The sequence below is a fragment of the Pyrgilauda ruficollis genome, unplaced genomic scaffold (assembly GCF_017590135.1).
Source record: "Pyrgilauda ruficollis isolate IOZ18807 unplaced genomic scaffold, ASM1759013v1 scaffold23, whole genome shotgun sequence".
NCBI classification, from domain to species: Eukaryota; Metazoa; Chordata; class Aves; order Passeriformes; family Passeridae; genus Pyrgilauda; species Pyrgilauda ruficollis.
In genome coordinates, this window is record NW_024522539.1 from 3,337,177 (window position 1) to 3,356,823 (window position 19,647).

Consider the following 19,647-nt stretch of genomic DNA (forward strand, 5'->3'; position numbering starts at 1 on the left):
CAGAATTTAACTAGAAAATAGAGCACACAGGCCTGGGTTTTGTGAGGAGCTGTAGAACAACTGATTATGTCAAAATCAACATTGTTTGCAAACTGTGCTCTCCAAACATTTTTATTGCTATATATATAGCAGAGATTTTACAAAATGAGTTACGTGTTCCCTTTTGCTGTCCAAAGTGGGTGGTGAAGTCATGGAACATGCTATTTTGATAATTTGGAACATGCCCCAGGAGCTGATTAAATGATCTCTCTTGCTCTGTACGTGAACTGTGCATTTCCATGCAAACATCACAAGGGTCAGAGCTGCAAACAGCAGCCTGCAGGATCTGCTCTATCTCTGCCTGGCTTTTTACTACCTGTTTAAACACCAAACATATTTTAATAGACAGTTTAATAGACAATAGCTTGTCAACTGAAATACTCCCCTATAAAAGCAAACAGTGGATGAAGTGCAATTGCTACTGTGAACTTAATGGTAAGACATTTAACTATCATTTAGTGAGCTTTTAAAAAAAATCCAAGACCAGTATTTGAGGTTTTGAATTTTCCTTTTCATGAATCATGACTCTGCTGGTTCTGAATAGGCCCAAGAAATTCCTCCCGGGCACAGGCAGCCCAGAGAAACTGTGGCTGCCCCTGGATCCCTGGGAGTGTCCAAGGTCAGGATGGAAAGGGCTTGGAGCACCCTGGGATGGTGGAAGGTGTCCCTGCCCAGAGGGAGGAACAAGATGAACTTTAAGGTCTCTTTCAACCCAAACTATTTTGTGATTCCATGATCCTCAACAGCATCTTCACCTTGACTTTCCATGAAGAAATTTGCCATCTTCCCTCAAAAATGGAAACAGGAAGAAGAAATCAACTGCTGTCTGTTGTTCCTCAAACCCTTGGGAGGCAGATTTATCATTCTGATGGAGATTTATCATCTCCCTCCTGGCTCAGGTGAGCAGTGGGGCAGGCACAGTTTGTCACCTCTTTCCCCACAGCAGCAGGGTCTCTGCTTCAGTCATTCTGCACTCTGCTTCTAAGGTTGCTCTGATGTATTTATCTTTAGATTGTTGCTCTAATCTTGTCGACAGGAAACAATAAAATATCCTCTAAGATTAATATGTGAGATGAGAGATCCAATTAGTGCTCACATCCTTCAATCCTTACGGATAAGAGCCTCTATTACATAATAACTATGGGTGGGAGTGGGCCCTGTTTGATCAATTTGTTCCAGTTCTTGGTTATGAATAGTTCAGGGAACTAAAACAGTGACAGATGAAGGCATAATTCCCAGATCAGAGAAGAATTAGAGAGCTGTAGGGTAGAACACAGGTATTTCTTGACATAGCACCAAACCAGAGATGAACAGCACAATGTAGATTTGACACTTTTATTAACAAAGAACCCATGGGGCTCATTCATTAGTACAAAATACAATCATGTTCCTGTATGTTAAACAGCTTTTTTTATTTTGTCTCTTTTAAACTGTTTCACAGTTATCAAAACAAAGCCCCTGCATATTGAACTTATTATTGTGCAAACAGTAATTATTTTTAAGGATCAATTTCTGCACTAAGCCAAGTGCCAGAGAGCAGAACTTAATCTTGTTTTCACCCCTCCTTTGAAGGGCCATGTGTGCTTCCTAAGAAACACGTAATAGTTGACTTTTTTTGCAGCAAACAATCTAAGGCCACAGTTTATCTGCAAAGAATAGAAAACAACTCAATGATTTTAGGAAAAAAAAAAAAAAAAAAAGCATACCTGTACCCTTCATACTGCTGTTTGCTTGACCATGATTATACCAGGTAGCACACATCACCTATCAGGTATTACAGTCCAAAAAGCACCTAATGCTCTTTAAGCTAATATTTTGAATTATTACCATGCAAGTTATTACACAACCAAATGACTTTTCAAGTAGCTATAATGGTATCTGTTTAAGGAAAAGATGCTTGTTCCCTTTCCAGATGTGAATGAAAATCCTGCACTGACTGTATGAGCAGGCCCTCACTTAAATAAAAAGGCATGAGAGCTACACCTTGAGACTTAAATAATCATTTTTAGAATGTCCTTTCTAAATCATGTACTCAAATTTTGGTTAAAGCTGCATTTGCTATAGAAAACAATGCTAAATGTTGCGAATGAAAGGAGAAACTGCAGTTTGGAAATGCGAATCTCCACCAGTCTGTCTTTCACACTGATGCAAAAGAGATTTGAGGTGAAGTGCTAGAAATTAGACAATGTAAGGAAGTTAATTAGACAATGTAAAAGAAGACTAAAAATATATATCCGTGTATGCCTGTAGAAAAATCCCTGCTTCTTAAGTGAAGACAGATTTCATAAAAAACCATTTAGACTTTGTTTAAACTGCAGTTATTGATGGAATGAAGGAAACTGAATTGCTATTTTTGTAATTACCAGAAAGTACACTGTTTTACCACATGAAGCACCGGGTTTTAACCCTAAACCCTTCTGTAAGACATATGGAGTATTTCTAGTAGTCCAAAATCCCCTGTATTTCAGACAGGACTGTAAACATGCATGTTGACAATGCTGTTTTCTGCTCCTGTAAGTGATCTGTTGGTGATTGTTTACTGATCCCAATTGATGGTTGGCAGGAAGCAAACATTCTACTTTTAAATGAAGGCAGCAGAAGGGCAAGTAAATGCTGTGCCTTCACTCTTAGCAGCAACAAACTCTCACTGTTCTAAATGACCTGAGGAAGAAAACATTAAAATATTGCACCAAAACAAAATTAAAACAGCAAAAACAAACAAGGAAACACACCAACAAATACAGAATGGATAGCAAATGACCAGTGCAGCCCCTGACAATAGATCTTTAGACAAAAATGCAGGAGTAATGAAAAGCTTTGTGCCATTCCCAGAGGACTTTGTTCCCCTGATGTCTGCTTTCACTTCAGTTATAAGCTATGTCTATTCTGGGTATATTTACACCTCTCCCTACACCTCGTATCTCATTCACTAACCACAGAAACCATTTAGGGTCCCTTTTAGAACCTTGAAGTATACTGGAGCTTTAACAAGACTTTTTTTGGTCTCAAATCTGACCTTAAGTAAATATCCAAAACAGAGGTAGGCTTATAAAGGCTTTTGAATAAATAAATATTGTCCATTTTGCTAAGTATACCTGCTGCTGGCAAAAGGTTTCTCCCTTGCCATGCTTCCCCTTATCATGCTATCCATAGGCTTAAGATGCAGAAGAAGAACTCACAGTAGAAGAGGTTAGAATAATTCCCTTAAGAAATCCCTTGAAAGAAAGCATAGTGCATAAGCTCGTCTCAAAGTTCACTGTTTGTTCCACACTTGTGTCTTGCATTCAGGAAATGGTTGCCTCTATAATATTGCATAATAGCCATTCTGTCATCCACGGTGTCCTCAGGATCAAGATGAATGAGGAAATAGTACCACTTGGCAGTCGTGGGAAGGGCAGCTTCCCATCAAACATGAAGTTAAGACTTCGCTCTGTGTTGCAGAAGTGTTCTTTTTTGGATGCAGACAGTGCAAAGCTGAAGCCCCTTGAACACTGGAATCTTGGAAATGTTTTCTTACCCCACATTCTGTTCTGCTACAGGAGTTCTCGACATCACTATTACATTCTTCCAGAGCATTGCAAACAAAATATAAATTCTTTTCTCTTCAGAAGATCCACACCTCTCCTCCTTGTACTTTTTGTAGTGTATCCACTTTTTGGAAAACATTCAGTGTTTCACTGATGCATTTTTGTTTCATTATTTTCAGGTATTTCTCAAGTATCCCAAGCTCAGCTGCTCCCCTGTTATCCTCTGTGCAGACTAATCCAGCAGGTTCTCTTTTATCACCAAACGTGCTCATACCACCTTCTCCGTTTTCCTTTGCCTTTCTCATACACAGACTGAAGTTTGGAGAAAGAAAACTGTTTCCTTTTTAGCTGCACTACCAGCTTAAGCAGCAGAAAGATTAAGACATTCATCACAATGATGCTCATTACAAATCCTCAGAGCATGAATGAAACGGGCTGAACTTCTTCTACATCAGTTGGATGTGGATCAATCTAAGGAGAGAAGAAAGACAACAATTACTGCCTGAAATTCCTGCATTTAGGTATGTGTTTGGGTTTTTTTCTGCCATCTGACAATAAAAACACCACCTGCTATTTATTTTCTTACCTCTGAATAAAGAGGTGGAGGCTGAAACCGGAACTCTTGTATGTAAGCAAAGACAGGACAACACAACTGTTCCTCACAGTCAATGGGAGGTGGATAAGCAGGAACATGTCTGGAAAACTCTTCCTCAGACACTACATCAGCATAATTTGGTGGTGCTGAAACACAAGAGATGCTTCTGTCATGTTTCAAACTATTCACTCACTCACAGCAAGAATATCTGCATTACAGTATATCCAGGACCACAAAAACTGTATTGGAAGTGCACTGAACTCATAAATACTGTAACTAAAATTATGTTTTCAGTAAACTCAGGTGATTCAGCAGGAATACAGAGAGTGCTGTGCTTTTAGAATAACTCCAGCAGCAAACCTGTGTTGTATCAAGATATATTCAGTACTGAGTAGACTATTCCCACCATCAGAAGCTAGCTGTTTCAGTCAGATGGGGTACAGAGAGACTTCAGGAAGGCTGGAGATGGGGTAACCTCACCAATCGTTTTGGATCTCAGTTTAAGAACTTTGTGAGTCATATTTCCATTGCCTACATCCCTGGCAGTGCCCTTAAACTGGCACTGCACCCATCTGCTGCACACAGTGCTGTGCTGGATTAGAGACAGTTCAATATGTATTTATTACCTTCAGGGTGTTCAGGCATGGTCAATGCCAGCCAACTCATATCCATACTAAACTGGCTGGTAATGCTGGAGTTTCTGCTTGAAAATCCAATACATGGAATAGTGCCAATCACCACAGGCATTTCAATCATCAATTTCTTAGCACCAGGAATATGGATATACACCTATGTGACAACCCCCAAACAGAAGAAAAAAACATCATGAGACCCCATTGAATGCTGCTCTTAAAAGCTGCCCTGCTCCCTACACTGCAAATTTAAAAATTAAGAGCTTTGTCATCCCAGATATGCTTAGCTAATACCCTGGCAGCTTTCCTTATTTTACAGCAGTTTCCTCCTTTCTGTAACTTGTCTCTAAGTGACATTAAAAAATAAAAACCATCTTGATAAACATAATTATGCACTTGACTTTCAGTCTTATCTTCCCATTTCTGGAAAGAATCACTTGAGGACCCCATTCAGCTTGAAATGCTTTCCCAAAACAATCCCTGCATGTCTGAAATAAGCCGCTTCTTCCTCAGAAGCAGTTTTCCCTTTTCCACACTATTACCATCTTTTCATCTCAGAATAATTTTATGACCTTCAGTCTCTCATGTATGTGGTTGATGATATTTATTTTTCATGGAGTCATAGAATGGTTTGGGTAAGAAGGGATCTTAAAGATCATCAAGTTCTAATCCCCCTTCGCAGGCTGGGCCACTTTTCTCTAGATTTGTATTTATTGTAGCTCCCAAGTTAAAAACCTAACAGCTACTCAGTAAATTCTTCTGTTCCCAGCTGAATGCAAAATCTAAAGTTTGTACATTTGAAAACCCAATACTTACAGCTAAAGAATATTCTACTCTAATAATGCAGCAGTCAAGTATAGATGGGGATACAGGTGGGATTTTCAGAGTTTTCCCATTCCAGGTATCTGTACTCCCAGAGGCAATGTGGTTTCCTCGGACATTGGCAACCATCTGACGGAAGGTTTTTGTCTTCCCACTGGCCAGGTAAGTTTGTGTTTGGAAAATGGCAGCTTTTGGAACAATCAAACGAGAAGAGCAGTTCTCAATTTCTGCATAGATTGGGATGGCTTCCCCTTAGAGACAGAAAAAGTCCAATGAATAATTGGTATTTACCAACTTTCCTCTGGGAGTATCAAAGCATGTTACACAGCACGTACATCATCTGCAGTGTTATGAGAACAATACTTGGTAAGTTTCCTCAAGCCAGTTTATTTTTTTCAAAGTAGTATCCAGGCAAAATTATAGCCACCTACTATGTTTTACACATAAACAATGATTCATTTTGAAACATTAAGCATAATATGAACAAGCTATAAAAGATTTATTTGCAAATTACATCCCAATCTTCCTTTTATATAGTACTAAATGAATTTCAGGATGTTTTATTTTCTCAATGTATCTAATGTTATCAAGCTGAAGAAGAAGCTGCTAAAGCTCATTCTTACCAAAGTGTAAACCTACAAAAATAGGACGTAAAAACCTAATTACATCCTAGATAAGTATTTTATCCCAGATAAAAACATTTTGTTGTTCTTTACACACAAATGTACATGGATTTTCCATAAGATTATTAACAGGACTGCCTTTCAATGTATATTCCCAAGGGGAAAGGTAAGATGATTTTTTAAAAAAATTATATTAATATGGATCTTAATTTACTTCTATTAAACAGAATTATTCTTTGAACTACAAAGTGTTGGCTTCACTGAGATTAAAAAAAATCCCAACCTATTAGATGCTTAGTATTTACATTTTTAAGGTAACTACTCTTACCATTACAGTATCCCTTCCTCTCAATTTTGGCACTGAGAGACACTGGCCCAGAGGTGAAAAACCAACAGCCAACCATCTTCTCCTGACTTCTTAGAACAGGTGTCTATAAAATATAGAGTATTTTTCATTTTATGGGATAAAGCTCTCAATCACTTGCAGTTTAGTGTTATGCGTATCAGTCATTGCAACCCAGCTCCAAAATCCACATGATCTGAATCCCTGAACTGCTCAGTGCAACTGTAGATTTTGCCACCATGTGAAATGGAACCAAGTTCTGGCAATCTGAACATTTCTCTTTTGAAGTCCCAGTCTGTATTTAGACTGTGCTAAGTAACACAGATCAGTGTGTCTTTGTATTTGCTTGGTCTTCAAAATGAACTTTTTAAAGGTCTCATGGAGCACTGTGGTGTTTATCTCCTCTTTCTCAATGCAGAAGAATGCAGAATTAATTTTATCTGCAAACAAGTAACAGTTAAGCAGGTAATTTGTTTTTACTTTTGTACCTCTAAGAAAGGATAAATAGATATAGACACTGGGCTAAGGGGATGCACCCTCATCACCTGCAAGCCACAAAACACCCCCAAAAATGTAGAAGCATGACAAAAACCATCTTAATTATTCAATGACTGTCACATTGGATGACATTTACACTGCCTGTAACGTTTTCATTAGAATAAACTCACAAGCACACATGCCAAGTGTCCAAGGCAGGATCAAAGCTACTCAAAATGATTTACTGGGCAGTGACACTCATCAATACAATAATGCAAATTGGTTTTTTATTTTCTTCATTATAATGAAAAAACCCTGCTGTTTTGCATTTTTGGTGGTAGCTTTGGAATCCATTAAGGCTGGCACTGCCTTCCTGATATGTCTTCTGTGCAATAACCTATGGTGTGCTTTGTCCTTACAGAATGTGGGTATGATGCCTTCAAACTCCTAACTACTGAAGATAAAGACCATTCTGCTTACAGATGTCACTGCCAAAATACCCTGAGTTCTCTCTAGAATGGATTAAAATGTAAGCATGTAATGAGGGGGAAAAAAAGCCTGCTCAAAACATCTCTTTTCTATGTTCACGTCATGATGTTAAAATTATCCTACCATTTTAAATAAAATAGAAATGACTCATTCATATTTAAATGAATAACCATTTAGATCCAGTTGCTATCATGAAAGTGCAAGGTATAATTTTATATTATTTTCATAATATGGGTTGAGATAAAAGAATCCAGCTCATTAGCTTCCATCTTGCCTATTTACTCATTACTTAATGCCTGATCTTTCTTATAACTCTACAGTATTTCCAGTGATTATTAAAAACTCAATGCTTTAATGTGGCCAAATCTGTCACAGGGAAATAACTGAAAGGATCTCTGGAGCAGCTGCATGCACACACTTCATGTTAGAAAACGACATGCAAAATGCAGGGATACGTAACATAATGGCCAGAGCCTAAATGACAGGCTGGGCATGATTAATACTCTTCTCTAATTACTGCTCCTCAACCTACTATTATTGTAGAGTTTAGGACACTGCAGCCCTGTGAATGTAGTTGCTCTGGTAAGAGTAACTACTCTGCACACACACATTACTATTATTAAGCCTTATTTATGCATCTGAAGCCTGCCTGACTTTTTGGCAGGAGCATCTCTGCCAGCAGGGATGTAATCAATGGTATTAAAAAAGCCACTCTGTTTGCTATTCACACAACCTAAGATAATCTATTTATAGAGAAAAGCTTAGGGAGCTTATATGCTTTCAGAAGTCAGAAAATGATGCTCTGGAATAACATGGGAAGGGTTATGGCTGGATGTGAATGCTGCTTGGGAATGGTTTATTCGCAGCTGGTTTTACAGGGGGGAGGAGAAGTGGGGGACCCTCTTACCAAGAGAGCTGGTGAGCTGACATCGATATGGCTGATGATCTGCAGCTCTGTCTGCACACTCTGGTCAGGCACAGCAGGCCTCTCCAGCACTGCTTTCACGTAGTACTGGATGCTGCCATACTTCCCAGTAAAAGAGGTCACCAGAGGTCTGAAACAAGCAGTCATAAAACCATTACCTTCAATTAATAATTCAGCTCCAAACATTAACACTTCCTGCACACAATAAACATTTCCCAATTCACAGCTTGTACTTTTTAGGGCCTTGGGGAAGCTGAAGCGAACAAGGCCTGTCTGCGTGGTGCTCGATTAAGACAAATATATAAAGCTGATACTAAAAAAAACACAAGTCAAACTACATTAAGTTAATGTTCCACTACAAGCAGTATCCAGCACAATCCCTTCAGGTTGGATTACTGAACTTACTCTTGAGGGAGCTGAAAGCTGAACGGAAATTCGTGCCTTCCATCTAGAAGAATTAAGTCTTCCTCACCTGTAGAATAAGAATGAATAGTATGTTTTAGTTATTCCAGAAATAGAACAAAGCAGACACTTTTATAAATTATTTATGTACGAAAACACCCAGATGCAAGAAGTTTTTATTGATCCCAGTGGGTTCTGGACTGTGGCCCATACTTTATTTATGCTGTGATGTGATTTCAATGAAAAACAAAAATCAAGGAAACATGGGAGACCTTGAGATTCAGTTCAGGACTCTGGCCAATTTCTAATCCAAAATGGCTTCTGCAAAGCATAAAGTAAGTTTCTTTTCAGCAGAACAGCAATTAATCTACTTTTCCAATTAACAATTTAACTTCTGTGCCGAAAAACCTGCAATTTACGGTCAGTATGAAGAAACACTAGAAATACACGAGCTCCCAATTTATTCATATAGGGCCTACTATCACGCAATTTACAAGGCCTAAATCTACTTTCCCTACAGATCAGCCTGAGCTGCGTTTCACCATAAAACGAAATGTCGTTGTGCTGCCTTTAATTTTTTCAACGCAGCAGTGTGTGAGTGACAGAGCTCCGGCACAGCAGCTTCCCCCGCTGCCTTAATCCACCGGCTGAGCCTGGCTGCTTCCAGGCTCTTCCACGGCAGCTTCCCAGGAGCTGCCGGTGCCGCGCACCCAGCGCGGAGGGCCCGGCGGACCCACGGAAGGGCCGAGCCTCTGCACGACGCCCACACACACAGCGCAGGGAATCGAGCTGCGCGTTTTATTTTATTTTATTTTACTTTATTCCAGTCCCGCTCGGCGCTTTTCAACCCCCACGCAGGGAACCAACCGCGCGGCCGCGGATGAGGACAGATCGTTCCGGGCACAGGGCTGAGCGCGGCGGCCGCGCCGTCCCGCCGGTGCCCGCCACCCGCGGCCGCTGCCCGCTCCTTCGGGTCCCGGTGCCCATTCCCACCCGCAGCGTTCCCCCCGCTTCCCGCAGCCCTGCCCGCTCCCGCAGCGCCACTCCCCCGGTCCCACCCCCGCCGCGGCTGCGGGAGCGGCCGGGAATAACTGACCACCCCGACCCGTCCCGCCTCACCTTCGGGCGGGTCCCGCAGGAGGCTCTGCCGGATGTCCAGGTACCGCACCTCCGCCTCCCGCCGCGGCCCCGGCCCCGGGGCCCGCACCGCCACCCCCCACGTGCCCGCCCCGGGCACCGCGCCGGGGCTCTCGCTCCAAGCGACGCGCGCCCGGCCCGCGGCCTCCAGGCGCAGCCCGCGGAGCGGCAGCGGCCCCGCCAGCTCCAGCAGCACCTGCCCGGACACCGTGTCCCCGCTGCAGTAGCCGCCGCCTCCGCCGCGCCGGGCCTCGTCCTCCAGCACCAGGGCCAGCGTCTTCACCGCGCCGCCGGCCCCGGGGCCCGGCCCGGCCGCCGCCATCGCTCCCCGGCCGCGGGGGAACCGCGCCCGCCCTCGCCGAGCGCTTTAAACCCGCCCGTCTCCGCCAGCGCCCGCGGCGCCGCGTCCCGNNNNCCCGCGCGCCGCCCATTGGCCGCCCCGCGGCCCCGCGCGCCGCCATTCGCCGCGGGCCGCCCCTGCGCCCCCGCCTCATTGGTACTCGGCGGGCGCACGCCCGGAGTGCGTCACGCTGCGTGATCGCCGCGCCGGGGCCAATCGCGAGCGGGCGAGAGCGCGTGGACAGCTCGGTGATTGGCGGGGCGGCGGCAGGGCCCCGGCGCGCGGGCCAATGGCGCGGCGCGGCCACCACGTGCACAGCCTGTGGGTAAACAGGGAGCGGGGGCGGGGCCGGAGGCGGGGCCATCACCCCTCACCCTTCACGCCTCTCCGTGACGGGACTCGGGCGGCGGCAGCGGCGGTTCGGGGTCTTGGCCCTCGCTTCGCCCACTCCTGTGGGCTGCCCGCCAGCCCAGCGCTGTGGGAAAGCCGTGTGCCCTTGGTGACCCCGCGCTGAGGGGATGCCTTGTCTCTCGGTGTCCCCCGGGTGCTGCCGCGGGAGAGAGGGAGGCAGCGCGGCGCTCTGGGGCGGTCTCAGCCTCTCCCGCTGACAGCCGGGCTGGCTGGGACTGTTAAATATGGAAAAACGATGTGGTGCTGCTGTTCCCCCCTGCTTTGCCTGGAGATTACCTGCCTGTGTGAAGTCTTGCTCCACTGAAGGGCAGGAGGTGAAGGGGTTTAGCTGTAAATGAGCCGTCCTGGGCAGCGTGGAAACCTCTTGTCCACACCAATAATGTGTTTTTCTGCACTTGTAACGCAAAAAGCGCTACAAGTTCAAGAACTTGTTCTTACAACCCCGCTTGGTACCCGGGTAGCGAAATGGGCGCACCCCGCTGTGTGCTGTCCCACCTGAGCACATCATCCATTGGTAACACTTGGGAGATAGAATAAAGAATAAATTCAAAGCTTTGCTGTTATGTTTAGAAGCAGAAGCTTAGGAAAGCCCAGCGGACAGTGGAAGAGTGGTGAACGTGTCTGAGTCGAATCATCATTCCCACAGTGATGAGGGAATCCGCAGCCAGCCCCGGACGTGCTGCAAACCAAAATGCTTCGATTCCTCTGGACGCGTACTGCAATTAATGCTGTTCTTGGCCTTGTGGTGTTTTCATCTCCCAGGAGGTGTGTGCGGTGGGTGATGTGCCGGCTTTTCCACGGGTGACCCGGGAGTCATTTCCTGCTCCGTCACCTGCCTGCTTGAAGCTCCTGACAGCTGCATCTTCCTGCATTCCTCCATCCCTCTGGGGCGCTGCAAAACACCGGCCTGGTGCTTCCCAGCTGACTCAGTTAATTACTGAAATTAGCAAAACTTGTCCTCGGCCCTTGGCTTTTAAATAAATAGCCAATGAGATAAATCTAGGTTTTCACAGAACCCTCGTGGTTCCCATGAAATGTAGCCTCCTGTTGAGAGTTCCTTCTGTGAGGAACTTGCCAAGAGCCAGGTAGGCCTTTGGAACACTTTTTTTTGGCTATAGGTTCATACACACATCCGTGTTAATCAATAGTGACCTGGGGAAAAGGAATGTGCTACAGGTGGGGTGAACTCATGGGCATTATTTCAACCTTTGGCCGTGCATTGTCCAGCTCATGATGAAAATTATGTAAAGAAAATAACCCTGCTGTGATCATGGTTGTTTGAATATTTAAAGAATTGTTGCCTGTTCGCATCCCTTTGTGCTTTTGAAATAATTCTTGACAGAAACTGCAAATGTTGCATTGTAGTTGGGAAATGTGGTGTATAAAACTGTGCTATTTTGGTATTTCTTAAGTTCAATTAAACTCAGATGTGCTTAGTTTTGCATCAATCTTTTCCTTGTATGCAGTTTTTCACGTTGACAAGTATCAGGTTAGTTTTGTAGTCAGCCAAGAGACCATGATTGGATGTGCAGGCTGAATATTTGCTTATTTGATGAATTTCATTAGGTACAATATGTGTGTGTGCAGACTGATTTTGACAGTATGATGCAGCAGGGGAAAAAAAAAAATCAAAATCCCACAACTCCCTTTTCCCTGCATGAATTAGATCCTCTGTAAAAGTAATTATTTCTTTTATGGGTTTATGGGACCATTCAAACATTGCCTCCCTTTCATTCTTTGCAAGTGCAAATGAGCTAGATAGGGAAATGAATAAACATGGCAAATTGCTTATGAAACAAAACGTTACCCAGAATTAGGGAGAGCTGGGAGGCTTCAGTAACTCCAGCAATTAGCCTGTAGAGGACACAGTTAATAGGCACATTCTCTCACAGTCAGGTGATACTTGTTCCAGATGTTTGTTTGCCCTTTAATACATCTTTTTTTCCCAGCAAGAATCAGAACCCAGTACTTGCTGTAATTATCATGGTGTGATTGGTTTTCTCATCTACCCATCTTTTTGGTGTTTGAGGCATTTTAACTGACCCACACAGTGACGTTGTGGCATGAATGGTGGAAGCCACTACATGGCTATTTTAGTCTCTGACAAGCCAGAAGGAAGGAAGAGGAGATGAACACTCACAGTGTGGGTGTTTGTGTGTGCCTGGTTATCTAAATGTGGGAGTAGGTGTGACAGAGCAGGAGATATATTAACATGCTTGATTATATTTAATTCCACTCATTTCGCTGCTTTATTCAGGACTGTGTTAGAAAGAGCTGCCTGAAAAACTTAGATAATGCAAAAATTAGCTTGTAAGAGTAAAGAATACACAAAGGAAGGTCTCATTGGAGAGTATCCACAAAGCTGTGAACAGCTCTAGCAACAATCACAGATTCTTCATGAAGGGAAAGGAAGTAGGAGAACATCTTCCTGCAGTAGCTGGTGATATCCTGGCTCTGCTGGTTAATTTAGAAATGGCTGCTGTGGTCAGGTCACTGAATTTAGTTGGATAGTTTCTACATGCAGTAATTATATTTTAACTTATTTCAGTGCTTATGTTGAAAACAGGTCTATCAGGGCTTGAACCTGCCGGAGGAGTTTTGGAAAGTGTGGAATTGATTCCAACTTTCCACAAGGAGAAGGACACACAATATGTAAATAACCTTTTTTTTTTTTTTTTTGGTGGAAGATATAAGATAAGAAATGGTCTCAGTAACAGCTTCTTGTGCCAAGAAGGTTTCTGTTTTCCAAGAATCCAAGCTGGAGCTGGGAAGGAAGTGAGAAATTTGATGAGTATTTGCTGTCTTCTTCCTGCGTGAAGGGAGCTGAGACACAGCTCTTCATCGTGAGTCAGGCACCAGGAGTTTGCCAACTAAGCCTTTCTGTTCTTAATAGCCTGGCAGTTTAGAGAGTGAAGAGCTATTTCTGCTACTGGAAGAGGACTTGGGGAAGTGTTTATGAGAGCTGCTAACAGCTAATTTACAAATTGCAGTTCTTATTTGAGGTTGTTGTGCTTTAACATCCATTCAAGCATCTTTCTTAGCTGGTACCAAACACAAGGAGCCAAACCCCAGTGTCTGAGCTGCAGCTGAGTTCAGTGGAACCATGAACCAGGATGTGTGTGGGTGAACAGTATGCAAATCCTGACTTTTCTGCATGGGAGGGGGGATTTGTCCATTTACCTCATCCTTTATCTGCAAAGAATTTCAGCTATCTCAGTGGCTCTGACAGATATTAGGAAGCAGTTGGCTGAGAGCAACATTTACCCCTGAAAGCAGATATTACAGGCTCTGGATTTCCACAAAAGCCCTCAGAATATAAGGCCCTTTGTTTTCCCAGATACCCAGAAATCCTCATTCTGGAGTTGTTTATGGAGTCAGGACTGGGAGGCATGAGAGACAATTCCTTTCTTTCCCTAGTTCCTGGCCTTTTACCAGCGAGTTCCTTTATCAGCACTGTGCCAGAACTGCAGTCCTGAGTGCAGCATGAATTCTCCCTGGCCTCCCAATCAGCACGAATGGGTGCTGGTGACACTTGCTGTCACGGACAGTCTTTTATTGCTTTTATTCTATTACCAGTAATTGAAAGGTCAGCCAAATTTTCCTTAGACAATTAAGTGACATTTACAGAGAGGAGATTGAGAGGAGCCAGAGATGCTTTTCTAAGTGATGTTGCCCAGCTAGTCTGATATGTCAGTACAGCCAGTGTGTAAAGCACCAGGATGGATGTTTTTAAGGGTTGTACTATATTTACATTTAGAAAAGCAAATTCTGAGGTACTTGCCCGTAATCTGAGGGCTTTATCTGGGCAGGTGTTAGTTCACACAGCCCAATTCAACAAAGCACAATTGCCGTGAAGGCCAAAAGACCAATGTGGGTTCAAGGTTGTGTCTGGAAAATGGAAAATCACAAATGAGAGTAGGGGAGCCCTTGTAGAAATCTGAGGCAGAGGAAGGACAGAGTAGGTTGCACGAGGCTGATGACAGAGAACCAAACCATCAAGGCTCGTGCACTGAGTCATGGGCTCATACAGCTGCCACACATCCCATCCTTACCTTCCAAGGGTGAGAGGTGTGTCCCATCCCTGCCTCAGGAGGCCGGGCAGAGGGAAGGGTGGTGCAAGCTTCAGAGGGTCCTTTCTGCAGAGCCAGGACCTTCTCTGTCACCTCATGAGGTGGCAGCACCAAGCAAGCCCACAGGGTAAATGTCCCCACTTCCGTGCACCAGGATTGCATCCCAGCACGTGATGGACCATTGTGTTGTTTCATGAGCTGGTAAAGAAAACCCTCAAGTGACCTGTTGTTTACTTAAATATTTATATAGTGATTCAGAGTGCAGGATCTGTTACAGCTCGTTCCTGCATGTAAAAGTGAGCTAAATCCAGCACTCAGCTGGGCAGCAGAGGACTGCTCCAGGGTGGTTTTGGATGTTTACAGCTGCTATAGGTTTTGCAAGGAGTGTGAGTAGAGAAAAATAATGGATGTGGTTAGAGCATCTCTTCATCCTGCTGTCCCCTGGGGACAGAAAGATTTGTTGGGGTTGTGGCTCCTGCACAATTAGAGTGGCCCTCTGGAAGTGTTCCTCTGGAGGAAGAGCTTCCTACAATTGTATCATGTACCCCTCTGCATTTCAGTGACTTCAAAGCAAGGTGGTCAGGAATATTCCTATAAATATCTGGCATGGAGAGAGGATACAAATTTTGGTTGTTGAATCAACTCAAACAGCAGCTGCATTATTCATGTGTGGATCGTGGTTTGGTGTTCCAGCTCAAGGGAATGAAGCCAGAAAAGGGAATTAACAGACTCATTTGGGTTCTTAGTTATGTGCTGCTTTAGCTGGTTCCTTGTATGTGCTGTAATTTGAGGGTTTGAGGTCTTTGTGAGGTGCATTTTTGAAAAAAAATTAAACTGAAAAAAACTGAACTTGTGATGAACCTGAATTTCATACCAGGAAACCTCACACTGAAGGGAAGTGCATGCCTGGATTTGAACTCACCTTCTGGCAGAGCATTCCTGTAAACAGGAATGTGAGCCTTGTGGTGCCACTTCAGCCTTATGAGCTCACACCGAGCAATGACGTGGATTATAACCCTGAGAATAAACCAGGTGGCATATCCCGAATCTTTGTAGAGATTGTTCCAAGTGAGATATTTACTGGAAGCATGTGGGTGAAGCCATCACCTTTGTGACATGGTTCAGCAGCACAGCAGATGCAGAGGTGCTCCACGTGAAGCCTTTTTTTCACAGTCTGGGCTGTTGTTGTTGCCCAGGCTTAGGAAAGGTATTACCTCAGCAGAAAATGGAGATAATGGAATGCTTTATGCCAAAAGGGAATATAGAGGAAGAGCTACAATGGATGGAAAGTGCAGTCAGCAGCCTGAGATAACATGAGTGATGGGCAGGACAGGGAGCAGCCCTGGATCACAGTGGAGCTTTGCTGATGGGAATGTGTGCTTTTACTTGGAACAGGGTTATTCAGCTTTTGCTGCTATTTCAGCATTATTGGAGATGTAGACACAGTGTGATTCTGTCCTTATGATCTGTGTGTTGTCAGGTGCTGCAGGCTGATGTCAGATTGTGGGATATTAAGAGAGAAGGGGTGATGTTAGGGAAGTTGTACAAATGCATTCACAATGGACCTCACATCAAACTCACTTGCCATGGTAACTGTTGTGGAAGCCACCAGTGGTCATCTGGCTGTGAAAAACCTGAGAGATAAGAAGACACCATTAATACTGTTCATTTTTAGACATGCACACAATGAAGCAGCTATTTGTACAGTTTCTTTTTCTGAAATATGAAATATTAGGCATTGTCAGAGTCAGGATATGGGGCTTGATGGACTTTTAACTGCCTGCTGCTGTGATTCTTATCTTCCTCTACAGGGTGAATTAGAATTCTTTGGATCAATGAATGTACACAGGCTTTTCTTGTATCAGAATAACATTACATATCCTCTTGTCATTATGGCACACCAGAAGATTATTTTCAATGATAATGACAAGACCATGTCAATCACAGCACTTTTGTAGTAGGAATTTGCTTCTTATTACATCTTTAATGTGGGAAATTTTCCTCTTTCTTCATCACGAATTGCTACTCAGAAGTTGGGAGCAAAAATGTTCCAAATTAAAAAAAAAAAAAGTCTCCCTTGTACTGCCACCAATGCTCTAAGTTATGCAGGTATTAACTTCTGCTGTGCCTCCATGATTATAAAAATGACATAGACAGAGCCTGTATTTTGTTCTGCTTAAATATCTGCAGAGATCACAGCTTTTCTCTGATTGACACTATTGTTGGAAAACATTAGTATGCACTACCTGTATTTTTCTGTGTTCAAAGGACACAATCACAGAGCTCTTCATTTATTTTAGTAAGAGCTCAGTAAATGCTGCACTGTTGCCATTCTGTAAAGAATGTATTTTCACGTAGAGGCATTATCATGAACAGATTCTTTTCAAATTCCAGGAAGAGTGTGATAATTTTATTTGGCATAATGAAGTCTGAGCACTTACAAAATTTGATTGTTTTAAGGCCTTTAATTTCTCTCCACACTTCATTTTTTAAACTTAATTAGGTTCACTGGAAATTTCTTCTGTTTGTACAAGTTCTTCCAGGCCCAGTGTTCCAGCCTGGGCTCCATGTGTAACTCATGGGTACACTGACTGTTGGTATCCAGAGGATCTGAAAAGGAATGGATAAGACAGGAGATGCCAACTGTAAAACAGCTGCACCAGGAAGTTCATTACTGAGAGCAAAGGTTTAGCTCAAATGTTGAGGGAGCAACTGACTTCAGGAGACTGAAGTTAGGCAATTTGGATCCTCTTAGGAGAAAAAAAGGAGGATTTTTGGATACATTTGAGACATTGTCATGGATTTAAAATCAATCTTGCTCTAAAATTTTTAGGAAGTTAATTAAAATTTTCTACTTTGAGGGATAAAAGTTTGCCTGAAAGTCAGTAGGATTTTGGTGCTGAGTTGGAAAGATGCTTTAGAAATGGGGCTGGTTGTCACATCCATCATGTTTTCATTATCTTTTAGTCATTCTGTATATTTTGCTAGACACTATTTGTCCTTCAAATGAAGAACCTATTTAAAATTAATGATAATTGATTAGTTGCTTCTAAGTCTTCAGTTGTCGTACTTGGCTGATGTGTAAAACTTCCCAAGAAAAATGGTGTCATAACTGCAACATTGTGCACCTTGACATTAAGCATGTATTTCACTCATGGCCAATTTAAAAATCAAAATAGAAACTTTGTAATAATCTCCTTTTACAGTTTGGGTTATGAGAAGCTGAGAATTCCCTTAGGCTTGATTGATAAAACATGGCATTTATCCTATTCCTAGGATGATGTTCAGCAAACTTTATGACGGAGGGAAACAGCTGGTAAAGTGGGTTCATGGAAAGGTGAAGGTAATATAGACATAAAAAACAAGAGGATAATGATTTTAAAAGGGATAATAGTTGTAATAACACCATTAACCTTTTGCTTCAAATTATTGAATGTGTGGTCTCTTCAGCAGGCTAATCAAAGGTTTGCATTAACCACGATGCAAGAGGAAGTGGCAATATACAACCTGAGGTGATTTTTTTCCTTCTTGCAATTATTCATTATCAAACCCTTCCTAAAAAAAAAAAGGGAGAAAGACCCTTTGACCGTTGAAGGCCCCTTCTGATTTTGAATGGAAACTGACTTGCTTTCAGAAGGAACAAACTTCATCTTCCCTCCTGCTTTGGAAGGGGTGGATTTTGCTAGGGGAAAAAAAAAAAAGAAAAATAAATATAAGTTGTTATAGATACCTAGAAATTAGAGCCAGAGTTGTGAACAGGTAGTCAAATGTTACAGGCAAATTGTTGGTAATAGTGAACCCTGACCTGTTGGAGGGATCAGCAGCAGAAGCCCCCTTGAAGCAGATACATCTCTTCCTCAGCAGCATAGGCAGGTCCCTGCAGAGTTCTGTCTGGGCTACTTCTGCTGTCTAAAGAGCAAATTCAGCCTGGAACAAAGCAGAACTGCCTTTTTTATTTCCCTGTTCCGTGCACATGTGGTTGAGTACCAGAGGCAGTGCTTTGTCAGTTTACTCACCTGCGAGAGGCAAATGCGTGAATGGTGGAAAATTGTCCCAGATGATAAAAAAGCTCATGGTGACTTGATGGAATTAGTCAAGAATTTTTCTGGCTGGACAAATGTGCTCCATCATACAATTTCACAGGTGGTGGTCCTCATTGTTCACTGAAGGCATCTGAACAGGTTGCTCAGAGAAGCTGTGGCTGCCTCATCCCTGGAAGTGCCTAAGGCCAGGTTGGACAGGGCTTGGTTGGACAGTGCTCCAAGGATGGTGGAAGGTGTCCCTGCCCATGGCTGGAGTTGGAGCAAGATGATCCCTAAGGCTCCTTGAACCCAAACCATTCAGTGGTTTTGTGATTCAGTGGAGAGAGAACCCCCAGGGAGAGACACCCAACACAAGATTGTCTGACTGGCCCAGGACATGTTGTATCAATCTAATATGAAAGGAAGAAGTGTAAAAGGAAGTTTGCACCCTTCCTGGCTGAAAAAAACCCCATAGCATTAACAGCCCTGTTCTGTGCAATCAGAAATGGTGAAAGACATCAGGAGCAACGTGCCCTGAATTTGAATTAACCAGATTGAATTTAAAATCAACAAGCTGAAAGGGTTTGAGATAAGAAGTCAGAACATTCAGAGGAAATGAGAACTGTTCTGGGAACTAAAGGTGAGAGAAACACTAAGTCACATAAAAAATATTCAGCAAGAACAGAGATACCTTTTCTTTTTCTGGACACCTTTTCTTAGAAGCTGTCTATAATCAGTAACCTTTCCCAGGCACTTTCCCAGACTGTTTTTAGTAGCTGAATCCTTTGTTTCA

At 43.1% G+C, this 19,647-nt stretch overlaps 1 protein-coding gene across 1 annotated transcript; it reads right to left on the minus strand.

The window, feature by feature from the left end:
• Window positions 1-1,360: 1,360 nt before the first annotated feature.
• On the minus strand, window positions 1,361-10,381 carry ARRDC4 (arrestin domain containing 4). Its single transcript, XM_041469113.1, has 8 exons — window positions 9,994-10,381; window positions 8,878-8,944; window positions 8,455-8,602; window positions 6,567-6,669; window positions 5,610-5,866; window positions 4,788-4,950; window positions 4,153-4,307; window positions 1,361-4,037 (listed from the first exon to the last, which is right to left on the minus strand). Exons 1-8 carry the CDS (start codon window positions 10,331-10,333, stop codon window positions 3,981-3,983), a joined length of 1,290 nt encoding a protein of 429 aa, XP_041325047.1. The 5' UTR covers window positions 10,334-10,381; the 3' UTR covers window positions 1,361-3,980.
• Window positions 10,382-19,647: the final 9,266 nt, after the last annotated feature.